This window comes from Eucalyptus grandis, chromosome 5 (genome assembly GCF_016545825.1).
Source record: "Eucalyptus grandis isolate ANBG69807.140 chromosome 5, ASM1654582v1, whole genome shotgun sequence".
NCBI classification, from domain to species: Eukaryota; Viridiplantae; Streptophyta; class Magnoliopsida; order Myrtales; family Myrtaceae; genus Eucalyptus; species Eucalyptus grandis.
Window position 1 is genome coordinate 23,931,952 of NC_052616.1, and position 16,500 is coordinate 23,948,451.

Sequence of the window (16,500 nt, forward strand, 5' to 3'; positions counted from 1 at the left end):
TCTCTCTTTTGCTTTGATACCACTTATCACGGGCCAATCGATTGGGATCGTGACCGCGCGGCAACTCGGGCAACTTTGGATCACCCAAGCCAAGCGTTGCTCGATCGAACACCTACCCGCTCGCTTACTCGTAGAGAGAGAAAGTTTAGAGAGAGGAGCTCTAGAAAGGAAAGGAGCTTTGATATTTCTGAAATGGTTGGATCATTACAAATGAGAGAGGACACCTCTTTTATAGTTGAGGGCCTCGGATTACATCCGTTGATCTACTTTTCATCCGGCAAGTAGGATCGCACCGCCTCAACTACCGACATAATGTCAACTACCGTCTACCGACATAAATAACGGAACAGACTTCTAGAATATGACTCAATGACGGTTTTGCCTGCCCTTGGAAACTTTGGGGAGAAGGCTTAGTGGGAATCCGAGTGAGAGCAAGAGGTCCACGGGTGAGTCGCGATCGTTCTCCAGGAACCTCTTGGGTCGACTCTCTTTCGGCCCATGACACAAGCATAAAAGATTATGGAGAAAATGTGGGTAAATTGTAAAGCTTCATTCCATTTTAAGGAGATTGGTCTCTAAAATGTACTTCCATATGTGGTTATCAATGGTTTTCAACATTAGGAGATAGATACAATTGTTTTCCCCTTGAAGAAGATCAACTAGGTAAATCATGTTTTTTTCTAACTGTCATTTTCTTTTTTGTCATTTTGCTAGATAAGAGGTGATGTTCGTGGAATTGATAGTATAGATGCAATATGTCTCAAGCTTGATGAACTATCTAAATACTCCTTGATTAAAGAAGGCCTTGCAAGGCTTTTAAATTTAAGGTTCCTTCAAGTGGATAGCAAAGACTTCAATGGAAAGACAAAGTCTCGCCTTACTCAAGTGGGTTGTTTCCTATGTTACTAGTGCTCGAATTTTGTTCAAAACACATTCGGCCCACTTATCCTTCCAGAGTTGAGATGGCTTTCATGGAATTACTTTCATATCTCCCTGAGGAAGCTAGTAATCATTGATCCCTCAATGAATAAAATCACAGAAAAATGGAATGGATGGAGCCACATCAAGGTACGATTTTAGATCAAATCAATGTGAGTTCTTTTGTTGTAGGTTATCGATATTTTTATCTAAAGAGCAATGTGTTATCTTCTTTTTAGTTGGCTAAGAATTTGAAGGTCCTAAATCTGACCGAATGCTAGAAATTACATCAAACTCCAAATTTTTGTTTTCATGAGAATTTAGGGTGACTAACTCTCGAAGGATGTGAGAGTTTGGTTCAAATTCATCGATCCATCAATCACCTTAAAAAGTTAGTCTTCTCAAACTTGAAGGATTGTCAGTCTTCAAAAGTTACCAAAGGAGATGGGGGCACTGAAGTATTGTCAGTCTTCAAAAGCTACCAGAGGAGATGGGGCCACTAGAATCTTTAATAGAACTTCTTCTTGATTGTACATCAATAGAAGAGATTCCTGAATGGAGAAGAATGAAGAAAATGGAAAGAAAATGGAAATTCTTAACTTGGACAAATGCACATCACTAAATAGATTCAGCTTGGTTGGTTGCACAACATCAGTAGCAAAGCTTTCATTAGTAGAGATTTGCCTTACTCAACTGCCCAAGTCGATTGAAAGTTTCAATTCACCGATTGAGTTGGATCTATCGTCATCTAGAATTGAGGAGTTACCTAATTCAATTGGGAACATGAAGAACTTGAAAGTGCTCAAGATGGGCAACAGCTCTACTAAAAAACTACCTAGTGCCATTGAAATGTTAGAGAAGCTCGAAGAACTCGAGGTTGGGGGGTTCCATATGTTGGAGGAGAAATTCCCAGCAATATTGGGAAGTCACGATTTTTAAGAATCTTGGTATTGAAAGGCACTAGAATTTCAGTAGTGCCTCAACTTCCAGAAAGTCTTATCACTCTACACTTTTATACATTTTCAATGGAGATGATTCCCGACCTCTCGAACTTATTAAATCTGAGATCTTTGCAGTTGCAAGTTTTTTGTAGTGGTCCTTCTAAACTTGAAAAATCTCCAAGTCCTTGGTGGATTGGAAGATTACGCATGCTCAAGTTCTTGGATTTGTATACTTCTCATATCTCTAGTCTATCTTTTGATCTCGTTATCCTTTCTCAACTAAAGCAACTCCAACTTCGGTGGAGTAATTTGCAATCCCTACCTAGGTTCCTGACAAATTTGTCATACTTAGGTATCAAATTTTGCAAGAGAATAAAAATGACCAATGATCTTTCAAATTTGAAAGTACTATCAGATTTGGAAATTCTTGATTGTGATGAGCTCACAAAGATTCAAGGCCTTGAAGGTTTGGAGAACTTGAGAACATTAAAGCTCTCAATACTTCCATCATTGGCGGAGTTGGTTGATCTGATTAACTTGAAGAAGCTCAAGAAAATTGATCTAAATGATTGTACTAATCTATCAGAGACTCAAGGGAGTCCAAAATCGTTGGAGATACTTGACGTTACGAAGTGTTACAAACTACAAAGGTTGCCAGATCGATCAAGCTTCAAGAATCTAAAAATTTGACATATAAACGCAGTCAAGGGAGAGATTGGCTTTGACTAATGTTGCCATCTGGTGTGTTTTGGGACATCTATCTGGAAGGGACTTTTTGGTTATGTTAGGTATTAGAGATTCTAATTATTCTGGAGAAATAGCTTATAATTCATGTCGCTATACACCCTATGTTAGATACCCATTTTCAATTCGTAATGTCTGGGGCCCACAATGAAAAGAACCATCTTTTCATCCTAATGAGCAAAGAAGAGATAATGTCACAATACCTTCTTTTAATCTCGTTAAAACATGATTTTTTCCATATTGACTTATATCGATAAAAAGATTCCTATTCATTTGGTTCGTGGGCATCACAAAATCATTTTTCAGAAACCAAAATCACATTACAAAGCTGGAGAGAGCACCTAAACAGCGTCTCCCGCTGATCAATTCCCGCTGCAACAACGTCACATTTCGTTGCCCCACACTTAGTGTCCACCACTCTTCATTCTTGAACAAGTCAATGATTTGAAACCTGCAACAATTTCGGGGTAAATCAGTAGAATGAAAGCGTAGTGGCCGCTATATGTCAATGCAACATTTGAATTGCGCATAGTATGATAGGCTCCATGGTATAAGAAGCTGCAGACAACCGTCAACAACGAGAGCTCGAAGATCATTCGCATGCTTAATTTCGAGTTCAATTTAGTAGAGAATGCCGACCTTGACCTCTATCCTCCTCACTTGCAAGCCTCGATCTTTGCTCTAACTTTGGGATTCGTGTTTCTCTGTCAAACTAAATTCCTATTTGTCTTATCCAACAGAAAGAATCTAATTGAGTTTTTTTTTCGAGAATCATTTTCAATTACATTGAGAAGCACGTACACTAAAAAATCACATGATTTTTGTGTACTTAGCTTTGCTAATTTACATAGTTTTATCAGATGATTTATTTGTAATGAGACGGACACAAATCCATATTAATAAGGCATGCACAGAGGAGAAACTGTTTCCTAGTTCATTTCTTCAAAATAGAATGAATTTAAGGAAAGATCAATTCAACAGCGGGGCCTAAAATTATAGAAATTATTTATTAACTTGGAAAAGGATAGATTCCATATCTCCTTCAAATGTGATGATTGCACGTATCAACTTTGATCATATATATATATAACCAAATGTGAATATGACAAAAATATCTAACGATATATATGCACACACATTATCATAACAACACTATGCTGCAAAAATCTGATGAATTTTTCCCTAAACTGTCAACAACTCAATGTTCTTTGTATATAATGATAATTTCATACATAGCATATGACTTGAACGAATAGAAACAAATGAAAAATTGTAGCTAGCTCAGTGCATGTGAGCTCAATTTACATCTACTACTAGATGAAGTAGGTATCACATGAGATTCACATGATTTTGGTAGATGCGAGTTGAGCTCCAAGATTCGAGCCCACCCAATTCTTGCTTATAGAGTGTTTCAAAAGCACTTAAGATTCCCTAGTATTTTTTTTATCTGTTTTTTTTTCATTGAATCGCATGAATTTCAAGAAGAGAACCAAATCCTCTTGTCTCCTTTGGGGCGTTGTCGTCGTGTTTTAGTAGGGGGCACTCTAACGAATAAGAAAAAAACAGAAAGAAAAAGAGAACTTGCGAATTGTGCAATGTGGTTTAGTTTAGTGTGTACCTAATTTTGACCACGAAAATGCTGCGACAAGCCAAATAATAGAGGGATAATGCCACAATCTGAACTTTATGGTTCATGAATTTTTAATTTGTTTAATGCAATTTCTAAACTTTACTTTAATATTCAATATGATTTCTGAACTTTTAATTTGTTCAATATAATTTATAAACTTTTCGTACATGTTCAATATAGTCCTCGAACCACACCAAAATGTTCAAAGTAATTCTTTCATTAATTTAAGATCAACGACATCATTGAAATTTTTGTAAAATCCAAAAACTAAATTAAATATAATTAAAAGTTTAAGGAATACATTAAGCAAATTAAAAATTAAGGGATCACATTATATATTAGGTAAAAATTTAAAGATCACATTAAATAAATTAAGAGTTTATGAATCATATTGTATATTAAGTTAAAATTTATAGATTATTTGCAAAAAAATAAAAGTCCCAAGCATGCTTTTTCTTTTGCCCTTGTCGTGTCTCATGGTTCTATTTTACAGGGTGATATCCTATGTTGCACGAACACGTTACACGTGTTTCCGTGTCGTGTCCAACATGTGTCGGAGTGTGTTGGATACGTCGACACGCTTGGACATGCGTTGACCGCGTGTTGGATTTGTCGACACATGATCAACTTTTGTCGACACGTTTCTACACGAGTGTCCGAGGGTGGAAGCGAGGGCGAGGGAGCAGAGACGTGGCCGCGAGCCGAGCGAAGGTGAGCCCGCGACGGCGATAGTCGGCCAGAGAAAGAGTAGAGATTGAGGCGAGGGCCGTGAGGAGGAACTTCGCGAGGGAGGCACGCATGGGGGAGGGTGGCGTCGTCGAGTGGGGCGGCGGCGGCAGCGGCAAGGGGGAGGAGGAGGAGTTCGCGGCGGTGTGCAGCCTTTCGGTGCACATGGACCGCGCGTTCCATCCCTGGCAAGTAGATATAGAGAGGAAGAGGAGAGGAAAGCCATTGTGCGGCGAGGAGGAGGAGAAGAAGCGTTGCTAGGGTTTTGAGAAGGAAAATAAAAGATTAAAAGAGGGACTTGGCGTGTTGGAGGGAGGGGGAAGTGACGGTGTCATGTGTTAGGTGGAGGGAGAAAAAATGAAAAAAAATTTGGGGTGGCAAAGAGACGAGGGAAAAGGGCGTTTGGGGCGCATGGTTGGGGGTTTTTTATTTAATCAAAAAATTGTTAAATGAAATTAAAAAATAATTTCGAAAAATAAAAGTACTGTATGTTGAATTGAATTAAAAATAAAAATATTCATTTAATATATAACGTGACTCAGCGTATCGGAATTTTCTATTTTTGAGAAATGACGTGTCGTGTCGTGTCGTGTTGCGTGTCCGTGTCGCGTGTCAGTACAACCTAGGCGATATCCCACTACACCCCCAAGAGTGACAAAAACAATTGACAATTCATGAGAGAGAGAGAGAGAGGGTGCCGTGTTCCGGTTGACATGAAAATGTAAAACTTTGGTTGACTTTTTGCGAAATCCCATCATCTCCTTCTTCTCCTTAGCTCCTTAGCTCTCTTGTTCACTCATCATAGCAGCAAAGGAACGATCTTCGTGTAGTCTGCAGCCTTTGATCCACGTCGAGGCGACTGAGTCGAAGCTTCTTGGCTGATCTCTACCTGGATTCGCTGAGGTGAATGATCATACTTTCTCTCATCTTCTATTCATTTGATTCTTCCGATTTCACACAGCTCTAATTAGCCCTACCCTGCATCCATGTGGTGTTCGTACTCTCTCTCCAACTAGATATGTCATTCTCTGGCTAATCTATCTTGTGATAGTTGATCCGTGGTTCTCAAATGCTGCAATGGGATTCTATGGTTGGTCCGCAACCCCTGAGCTCCTTTGCTACTGAGGATTTAGTCCTTCAGATTGTTGACTAAGGTCAGACTACTTATACTACTGAGTTGGTATTTAGGAGTTCGTTTTCTTTGGGTTGAGAGAGGTGAGAACGAGTCTGCAATGAGCTTCTTTGCTCCTTTGCTCATTTTCTTGTCCTTTATCCCTTGATTTGCACTGGATAATCATGATGAACATTTTTACTTGTATTCTTGATGATTTCAGAATGACCCTTCCTTTTTATTCCAGATTGGTTTTCTCTTCCTTGCTAGATAAGTAATATGAATATTATTTATATCAGACTGGTTACATTCCTGCTCTCTCAGTTGGATACAAAATTTTGTGCTTACGTTGATCTGTTCCTTTTCTTATCCAAAGTCGAATAAATCGCTAGTGAATTGAGTGATTTTCACCTCATTTCTTGCAAGAAATAGGGCATGAATGGTCTTGGTCAGACCATTGTCATACTTTGTTAAACACTCTTAAATCCTCTGCTTCAGGTGAACATGTTCTGTTTTGAAAATATTTCACTGAAGTTAAAATGATGTTATAGCTCTTATCTGCCACATCTAATGAGAAGAACATGCTATATATTCTTGTCTCTTTTTTTTTTTTTTTGGGTCAAATAGTGAATTACGTAATATATTCGTAATATATTTTATCCGAATAGTCTTCGTACTGCAAAAGTACGTGACATATTTTATCCAGATACTCTTCGTACTGCAAAAGTACGTGACATAAAGTATGTGACAGAAGTGGCCTACTGCTAGGTATGAGAACCTACTTCGTATTCAGTCCGCATTATGTGGAATGCAGCAAAATGTTTAGCAGTATCATAATATGGTTTGGATGCCTTCTCCTACTGGGAAATTTTTTTATTGATATGTAGGTTAAAGTTTGATATTCATCTGCTGAAGTGCCCAGGCATAAGCTGATCCGGTTCACTTGAACATACCTAAACACAATTTTGTATTCTGAATAAGCTGCCAACTCAAGATAGATTGAAGAGGTGGAACCTTCTTTGAATGATATTTTCCTTCTTTAGACTTCTTGTGCCAATGTGAGTAAAAGCTGACCCATGATTGTAATTTCTAAGGCCGCACGAGTAGGGAATGCTGGAACAACAAGCTCGAAAGACTAGGACAGCCGCGAAAGAGTATTTTTGCATGACAGATAAGCATCTCTATGCGAAAGACAATTGACCTAAACATTAACCAGGAATTGAGAACTCTACATAGATATGACTGACCCTCATTATCTCTCATGAAATTTCCACATAGATCTGCCAAAGCAAAAATATAGGAAAAGCGGTTTGTGAACCATAACTTATGATTGAGCATTCTTTTCAGTTCCCTTCTTATAGATTTTAGATTGATCTTTCTCTACTACAGGGTCTAAAGATTGGCCATGAAAGAGAATGTGTTTGTGAAGAGGCTAATTTCCATCAGTGGGTCACTTGAATTAGATAGAATAAAAAAAATAAAAATTAGCACCTATTCGAGGGAATAGTATTATGGGTCTTTTGCTCAGGTAAAGACATTTTTCAATGTCCAGCCAAGCCCTGCTTCAACTTCAACTCAAGGTACTTCGTGAAGGGGAAAGGACAAACGATTGTTCCTTGTACCTGCTAAAAGAATCTGAAGCAGCATTCTCCATGTTGAACTAACACATAAAAAGCATGTCTGGTTTAAAAATAATAGCCGTCCAATTTTATGAGTAACATAATTGGCGGGGTTGGCAACGAAATTAGCTTATGCTTCTGATTGGCTATTTACAAACCCTACATTAAAAACTGAGAATAATTTCAACCCATGAACATGTTGGCAAATTAAGACACTTAACATAATGTTTTTAATTTAAGAATATTGCTATTATGCATTGTACGGCCGTTGAGCAATGTAATTAGTTATCTTTAATACAAATTCATGAAATGAGAGAGAAGCGAAAGTTAAAAACTATTTGAAACTAATTATAGTGTTTTCTTCTACTTCCACTGACAAGAGGAATTATCTCGATATTATGTTATGATTGGATCAGTTCATAGAATTAATTGTTAGGTAACTGTCTCCAAGCGATTGCATTAAAAGTAAACTACTCATGTTCCAAATAATTTCTATCAATAAGTTTTATGTACCAATTACCAGCATCATTGTTAGTTCAACATGGAGATGCTGCATTATTGGAGCTGGGCTAAGCTGAACATGGAAAAATTTCTTGACTTGAGCAAGAGACCCAAAATTCTATTTCCTTGATAGGTGCTTCAGTTATTTTATTTTAGCACCAAGCTTTTGATAGATATTAGCCTCACGATATCTTTTTACAATGACTTCAAACTAATTTCCACATTTGCTTCTAGTAAAAGCTAGCCTTCTTTTTTGCATTGAGAATTTGCACGACCCTGTGGTTGAACTCTGCTTTGACAGCAGTTCTTACTATTTTATGTCTTATGTAACAAATGGAGCCTTATAAGGCGAGCGTGTACAGAGAACAAATAAATATGTGGAATGCCTCTTTTGATAATCAGGAAATGGAGGAGTCATCAGGATGTGATTACGAAGTGTTTTTGAGCTTTAGAGGACTAGATACTCGTACGGACATTGCTGATTACCTTTATGTCAGCTTGGTTGATGCTGGAATTCGGGCATATAGGGATGATGAAGAGCTCCGTACCGGGGAAGAGATCGGTGACCAGCTTCTCCAAGCAATTGAGTAGTCAAAGATCTCAATACCAATCTTTTCTAAAGGATATGATAATAGTGCATGGTGCCTCAGGGAGTTGGTCAAGATGGTGGAGTGCAAGAAAACAAGGGGACAAAAGATCATGCCCCTTTTCTATGATGTTGCACCATCTGAGGTCAAATACCAAAATGAGCACTATGGCAATGCCATTGTTTCTCATTTAAACAAGAAGCGGTTCAATGATGAGACTATCAACCACTGGAAGGCTGCTCTTAAAGAGGTTGGAGACCTAAAGGGATGGGATTTCCACAGCATGCCAAACAGGTATTTAATTACGTCACATACAAATTGTTTGTTCCAAATGCATTATTTCGCTCAGCTAAACTTAATGTCTTGATGCTTTTTCCTCCAATACTATCAGAGGCAAAGGTGAATTCGTGAAAGAAGTTGTCAATAAAGTTCTGACTGAGTTGAGAATTGCCAACGTGGAAGTATCCGATTGCTTTGTCAAAGTAGACAATGATGTGGATGAAATCATAAGGATGATAGGTTCACAGAACGATGAAACAAAGATTGTTGGAATTCACGGTATTGGTGGCGTGGGAAAGACGACTCTTGCCATATTTGTGTACAATCAACTTTCTGAATATTTTGTTAATAATTGTTGCATCCTTTATGACATACGAACACAAAACATTACAGACTTGCAGAAACAGCTCATATAAAAAATCCTTAAAATGAAATCGCCTGATATCAACAATGTCATGGAAGGGAAAGAGGTGATCAAGAGAAGGTTGTGCTCTAAAAGAGTGCTTCTTCTACTTGATGATGTTAATGATGCAAGTCAACTTGATGCGATCATGCAGAAGCGTGAGTGGTTTGGTAAGGGAAGCAAGATTATTATTACCACTCAAGACCGGGGAATTCTCAAAGTGCCTACACTTGTTGATGGGGCTTACGAACTTGATGGCATGAATTTTAATCATTCTTTGGAACTTTTTAGCAAGCATGCCTTTAGAAGAGATAATCCCATAAAACAATACAACTCTCACTCTGATAGAGCAGCAAAGATTTGTGGCGGCCTTCCTTTAGCTCTAGAGGTCATTGGTTCTCTTTTATCTGGAAAAAGCATAGAGGAGTGGGATGCCATATTAAAGGAGCTAGAAAAATTTCCTCAGGAGGATGTTGAAAGAAGTTGATAATCAGCATTGAGGCATTAAATGAAAGCCAAAGAAATATATTTTGGATGTGGCTTGTTTCTTCATTGGGTGTGATAGAAGAATTGTGATCCACATGTGGGAAGGCTGTGACTTTTGTCCTCATCAATCTCTTTCAATTCTCCAGCAAAGATCTTTGATAAAGATTAGAGATGATAACCAATTATGGATGCATGATTGGTTAAGAGATATTGGAAGAAATTTTATACGAAGAGAGAGTGACATGAAACCGGAGAAGCAACAATGGGTGTGGACTTATGAGCAAGCATTGGATGTTCTGGAGAAAACGCAGGTAAATCGTATTGCTTCATCCCTTTAAAAGGAGATTGGTCACCAATATATTTGTTTTGGTTTTTGTTTCTAAAGAGTCGATTTATTATTCCTAGTGTACTTACAAATGTGGTTTATCAATCGTTTTCAACGTTAGGAGAAGATTTAATTGTTTTCCCTTGAAGGATATCAACACTGTACATCATGGTTTTTTTCGAACTTATGTTTTCTATTTTTATTTTGGCAGAATGGAGGTGGTTTTCATGGAAATGAAAACATTAGAGCAATATGTCTTGAGTTCGATGAACAATCTCGATATCCCTTCATCAAAGAATTCTTAGCTAGCCTTTCAAATCTAAGGTACCTTCGAGTAGACAAAAAGTCCATGTCTCAAGTGGATAGTAAAGACTTCAATGGAGACTTGATGTCCATCCTTACTCAAGCTGATCCTTTCCAATATTACCAGAATTCAAATTTTCCTCAAACCAAATTTGGCCGATTTAATCTCCTTTCAGAATTGAGATGGCTTTCATGGGATTACTTTCGTATGGACTATCAGCTGACCAGTTTCTCCTCGAGGAAGCTAGTAATCCTTGATTTATTAAGGAGTAAAATCACAGAAGAATGGGCTGGATGGAGTTACATAAAGGTATCATTTTTCTGATAAAATCAATGTGTGTTTTGTTGTATGTTATCTTAATTTTACCTGAAGAGAAATGTGTTGTCTTCTTTTCAGCTGGCTAGGAATTTGAAGGTCCTAAATCTAACTGGATGCCAAGAATTGCGTGAAACTCCAGACTTGTCTTCTAATGTGAATTTAGTACAGCTGATTCTCGAAGGATGTAGGAGTTTGGTTCGAATCCATCCATCCATTAGTCACCTTAAAAGGTTAGTCACCTTAAACTTGAAGGATTGTTATCATCTCCACATGCTACCTGATGAGATGGGGGAGCTAGAATCTTTAGAGCAACTTCTTTTGGACTCTACATCCATAGAAGAGATCCCTGAATGGAGAAAGGCGAAGAAACTGAAGATTCTCAGCTTGGTTGAATGTAAATCACTAAAAAAGTTCAATTTCGTTGGTTGTGCGACATCATCGGTGGGAGTGGATAGCTTTTTCACTCAACAACCTAAGTCGATTGAAAATTTCAATTCACTAACTGAGTTGGATCTAACGCATTCAGCAATTCCGGAGTTGCCTGATTCAATTGGAAACATGAAGAATTTAAGAGTATTAAAGATGCGCAACAGCTCTATATGAAAACTACCCAGTACCATTGGTATGTTGGAGAAGCTCGAAGAGTTAGAGGTAGGGGCATTTGCAAAACTGAGAGGAGAGATTCTCGATAATATTGGGAAGCTACCATTTTTGAGAAGATTGCGGGTGAATATCTGTGGAATTTCAGTGGCACCGCAGCTTCCAGAAAGTTTGATAGATCTACGTTTTGTTTCGACTTCGTTAAAGATGTTGCCACTCTCGAACCTATTAAACTTGGGAATATTGAATGTGTGTTCTCCAAGTATAACCACCCTATTGCCCGATATCAGTTTTCTTTCTCAGCTGAAGATACTCATTCTCCACTGCAAGAATTTGCAATGCCTACCTAGGCTTCCGACAAATCTGTCATGTTTATGGATAGAAGAGAGTAATAGGTGGAAAACTACAAAGATCTCTCCTATTTGAAATCATTACGGAAGTTGGTAGTTCGGGATTGTCGCAATCTAACGGAGATTCGAGGCCTTAAAGGTTTGCAGAACTTGAGAGAATTAGAGCTCAAGAGACTTCCATCATTGGCGAAGTTGCCTCATCTAACTAACTTGAAGGAGCTCGAGGAGATTCGTCTAAAGGATTGTCCTAAGCTTTTTAAGTTCTATATATGGGCTGCATTCTTTATGAAAAAAAAAAGGAGGAGGAAGAAACGTTCTAGTTGATTCCATTCCATTCTTGCAGGCTGGGGAGAAGTCATACAAAGCTCAGGACAAATGTAAACAAATATTTTGCAATCAGCCCTTTATTTGTGGCAATATACTAACCGAGACAGATATCCAGTTGTTCGTCACACTCATAAGATTTGATGAGGTATGATTGATTCTCCAATGCACTCTTTTTTTCGATTTACTAGCGCATACAATACTGTACTTTCATCATTGAACAACAAATATCAGAACTTTCAGGGTGCGCCTATGAATCGTTTGGTTTTGATTGGGAAATATTTAGATTTTCTATTGACAAAAATAACCCTTTCTATTGAAGATATTATTGAAATATGAGATGAAATTAAAGTAAGAATTGACTTGCATCTAAGATTTGGTCATGCTAGAAAGTCGGAGGAAATCTTTCCATATCAAGCAGAACAGCTCCTCACCTAGGAATTTTGCTGTTTCTGTTGATCAAGTTGACATGAGGCTATGGAGTATGTGGTTTCACAGTCAATGAACTAGTATTGAATAAAAGTAAGTACATATGCAGAAGTCACTGGTTGTGTTAGACGCTTAGAGAAAACCTTTCTATTTTGAGCAGAACAGTTTCCTTACCCGGGAATTTGTTGCTATTTGTCTGTTGGTCAAGTTGGCACGAGGCTTTGGACTATGTGGTTTTACAGTCAATGAACTAGTATTGAATAGAAGTAAGTATATGTGCTGAAGTCCCTGTGGCAAAGTTTAGGTGGTGTAGCCGTGTCTCTTGGGGTCTCTGATTCTTGATGTATGTGAGAGCTATCAGCATGCTCTCTGCGATTATTCTATCATCTATAAGGCAGGCTTGATTTGATCTCTTTTTGCCGTTGAAGTGTGCTTGTGTTGGTCTTTCACACCGCAGAGACGAACGCCGTTTCCTTTCTTGTAGCTGGAAACTGGGTCACTCTTACTGATATTGTAATAGAGAGAGAGAGAGAGAATGGGGGATCGTCTATTAGGGATGAGTATATCGGTCTATCTGAGTAGGGAAAAAAGGGATGGATATACGACGGCATACACAATGGTGTTTATAAGTGTGGGTTTGCTAAGCAGTAGGTGCCATACGAAGAGGTACTATCTGACTCTTGTATAAACCTAATAGGAATCGATATAGTAGAGTAAAATAAATACCAAGCACGCGAACACAAGACGATTTTTTTACGTGGAAAATCTCCTTGATGTGAGGAGATAAAAAACCACAGGACCGAAGTCCACCTGAAATTCTTCACTATCAACAAAATTGTTCTTCTCTAGCAAATACTACAGATACATAGCAGCAAAGACCTCAAGAACATAATTCTTGACAATACATAAGCTTCACAAGAGATTAAGGATAAATCTGACCAAAAACGCAGGTTTTGATCAATCCACGGAAAATCTGATGGAGGCAGCTTCAAACGAAAATCAAACCATTTAGATTCGATAAAATTGTGCCACGAACATGTTGACAAAATTTCAGCTCAATTGGACCACAAATCAATTTCCGACGCCAGCTTGATGTAAATCATATATTACTACAAACTCCAGATTTTCTGCTTTCTATTTTTCTCTTGTTACTATTTCCTTTTTTTGGGGCTACCTCCTTTTATAGATAGTGAGAAACTCTATTTCCTCATATAACTTATCATATGGGCTCAAGCCCTTTTTGGGCTTGCAACTCATTGGGTCTCCTCCACATAGGAGTGAACCCAGCTAACACTATCTTCACAATTGTGAATTGTCACTAGTGTTCTATGTAAAAGATTGCAACTTGTGTGCTTTTTAATTATTCTCGTTACAGTGGTAGGACATCCCTCTCGTTTGAGGTTGACAACATATAGACTAGCAAATGACAAGGTGGGACATACTTCCCCTACTCTTCTAATGACATCCATAGGAACGTCAAATATGTTCTATGAAGAGTGATAATGTGTAAATGAATGAGGTGAAAACAACTTGTTGAAGGTAATTCTCAGACGGCTACTTGAAAACTGTTATAAATGGTAGTAAATGTTGCATTGGACAATGGTTTCAACCTCTCTGATCTAATTGATGAATGGAGTCATAGATGATCTGTTCAATTTTTCAGGGACCCAAACAAGGCTACCCCTTTTACCCCATACTTTTTACTCTAGTTATGGATGTATCAAGCAAAATGCCATGCTAATCCAAACAGGCTGCAAAGATTGGCTTTCAGAACAGGTTTGTGTTTCTAAATAATCCATGTTACAATGATTTTATCAACTTTTGCTGATAACAAAATGATCCTATGCAACTGAGACATCATCGATGCAATGTATAGATCAGTTTTTCTTGGTTAGAGGCATATTTGGGGCTTAAAGTCAACCTTGCTGAAGATGAACTTATCTCTCTGTGGGACCGCATGGATGATCAAATTCTGTTACATGATAAGCAAATATTATAACCACAAAACTCCCTTTGGGTTCACTTTTACGGTATTTACATGATTTATTTCGTGGACTTTCTTGTTGTATTGCCTAGTTATGGCATATCTCATATGAAGACACTTCCTGATTGGGATAGCAAGTTCACCACCCTCAAACCTTTGATTAAGTGGTTGTATAGAGTAGTTATGATTCAAATCGAACATTTTGTGACGGGTATGATATCCTTATTGTAACGCCTAGATAAGTTTGCTAGCGGCTGGTCACCCCTCCCATGTTTTTTTCACTCTACTATTATGACTACAAAAGCACTCACAAGCTAAACCGTGGCAAATCATGTTCATTTAGTCCATGGCTTGTAAAATTACACATTTATTCATTCTCATTGTAGTGTAAGAGGAGAAAGTGAGGAACAAAAAAAAAAAACGAACACCTACTATTTCAACACAAAAGAATAACTTTCTACATTCATGTGAAATATCTATAATAACTTTCTACGTTGAAGTATTTGACATTAACGAATTCTTGGAAAACAAGATCTGATGTTGATTCCTTGGTTTCAAAATTCCAAACTTCGAGATTCTTCAAGCTTGATGCATCATGAAACTTTTGCAGATTTGAACAGTTGACAATGTGAAGTATCTCCAATGATTTTGGACCACCTAGAATCCCAAACAGGTTAGGACAATCATTTAAATTAATTTTCTTGAGCTTTTTCAAGTTAGTCAGATCAAGCAACTTCACCAATGATGGAAGTGCCACAAGCTCTAATGTTCTTAGGTTCTCCAAACCTTCAAGGCCTCGAATCTCTGTTAGTTCATCACAACCAACAATGACCAAATCTGATAATACTTTTAAATTTGAAAGATCATTGGTTGTTTTCATTCTCTGGCAAGACTTGATACTTAAGTATGACAAATTTGTCGGAAGCCTAGGTAGGCATTGCAAATGACAACGTTGGAGCTTGAGTTTTTCAGTTGAGAAAGGAGAACGAGGTCGGAAGATAGGGTGGCAATATAAGAGAAGACAACTTCAAGAACTCAAGCATCGTAATGTTCCAATCCACCAGGCACTTGGAGCTGCTTCAAGTTTAGAAGGACCCTTGTGATTAAGCAACAAAGTCAACCTCAAATTTCTCAAATTTATTAGGTTTGAGAAGTTTGGCAAAGTCTCCATCGAGGTTGTTTTACAACATAGATTGACTAGACTTTACGGAAGTCGAGGCACCATCGAAATTCTGGGGCTACCCAATATCAAATTTTTTAGAAGTCGTAGATTCCCAATATTCTCGGGAATTTCTTTAAAAGTACCCCATGCCTCTAGCTCTTCGAGCTTCTCCAACATTCCAATGGTGCTAGATAGTTTTCTCAAGGGGCATCTCATCTTTAAAACTTTCAAATTCTTCATGTTCCCAGCTACATCAGGTAACTCCCACATATTTGTACTTGATAGATTCAAGTGAATTAGGGAGTTGAAATTTTCAATCGACTTAGGCAGTTGAGTCAAGTGGCTATCCATTAATGAGAGGGTCGTTGTTGCAGCTGCGCAACCAACGAAACTGAACTTGTTTAGTAATGTACACTTGTCCAAGCTAAGAATTTCTAGTTTTTTCATCCTTCTCCATTCAGGGATCTCTTCTATAGCTGTAGAGTCAAGAAGAAGTTCCCTCAAAGATTCTAGTGCCCCCATCTCGTTTGGTAGATCTCGAAGATTATTACAATCCTTCAAGTTTAAGAAGACAAACTTCTTAAGCTGACTAATCGATGTATGAATTTGAACCAAATTCTCGCAACTTTCGAGGATTAGTCGCTCTAAATTCACATGGAAAGACAAGTTTGGGGTTTTACGCATCTTCATGAATCCAGTCAGATTTAGGACCTTCAAATTCTTAGCCAACTGAAAAAAAAAAGACAACATGTTGGTCTT

General features: G+C 38.0%; 3 protein-coding genes across 3 annotated transcripts; all 3 read left to right on the forward strand.

Annotated features, from left to right (window-relative positions):
• Nucleotides 1-5,652: 5,652 nt before the first annotated feature.
• Nucleotides 5,653-9,932, forward strand: LOC120293084 (disease resistance protein RPV1-like). The gene is made up of 3 exons (XM_039311819.1): nt 5,653-5,862; nt 8,593-9,071; nt 9,169-9,932. Exons 2-3 carry the CDS (start codon nt 8,854-8,856, stop codon nt 9,470-9,472), a joined length of 522 nt encoding a protein of 173 aa, XP_039167753.1. The 5' UTR covers nt 5,653-5,862; nt 8,593-8,853; the 3' UTR covers nt 9,473-9,932.
• LOC120293755 (disease resistance protein RUN1-like) lies at nt 9,485-9,946 on the forward strand. The gene has a single exon (XM_039313487.1). The coding sequence runs from the start codon at nt 9,485-9,487 to the stop codon at nt 9,944-9,946; it is 462 nt and encodes a 153-aa protein (XP_039169421.1).
• A 47-nt stretch (nt 9,947-9,993) lies between these two features.
• Nucleotides 9,994-11,889, forward strand: LOC104446445 (disease resistance protein RPV1). The gene is made up of 3 exons (XM_039311818.1): nt 9,994-10,256; nt 10,482-10,883; nt 10,971-11,889. The coding sequence occupies exons 1-3, from the start codon at nt 10,041-10,043 to the stop codon at nt 11,493-11,495; spliced, it is 1,143 nt and encodes a 380-aa protein (XP_039167752.1). The 5' UTR covers nt 9,994-10,040; the 3' UTR covers nt 11,496-11,889.
• The last annotated feature ends 4,611 nt before the right edge of the window (nt 11,890-16,500 follow it).

Excerpts from the sequence above, each read along its gene's own strand:
- LOC120293084 (XM_039311819.1), top strand. The coding sequence starts at position 8,854 with ATGGTGGAGTGCAAGAAAACAAGGGGACAAAAGATCATGCCCCTTTTC. Across the intron at positions 9,072-9,168 it reads TTCCACAGCATGCCAAACAG|AGGCAAAGGTGAATTCGTGA; the intron begins GTATTTAATTAC and ends CAATACTATCAG.
- LOC120293755 (XM_039313487.1), top strand. The coding sequence starts at position 9,485 with ATGAAATCGCCTGATATCAACAATGTCATGGAAGGGAAAGAGGTGATC.
- LOC104446445 (XM_039311818.1), top strand. The coding sequence starts at position 10,041 with ATGTGGGAAGGCTGTGACTTTTGTCCTCATCAATCTCTTTCAATTCTC. Across the intron at positions 10,257-10,481 it reads ATGTTCTGGAGAAAACGCAG|AATGGAGGTGGTTTTCATGG; the intron begins GTAAATCGTATT and ends TTATTTTGGCAG. Across the intron at positions 10,884-10,970 it reads CTGGATGGAGTTACATAAAG|CTGGCTAGGAATTTGAAGGT; the intron begins GTATCATTTTTC and ends TCTTCTTTTCAG.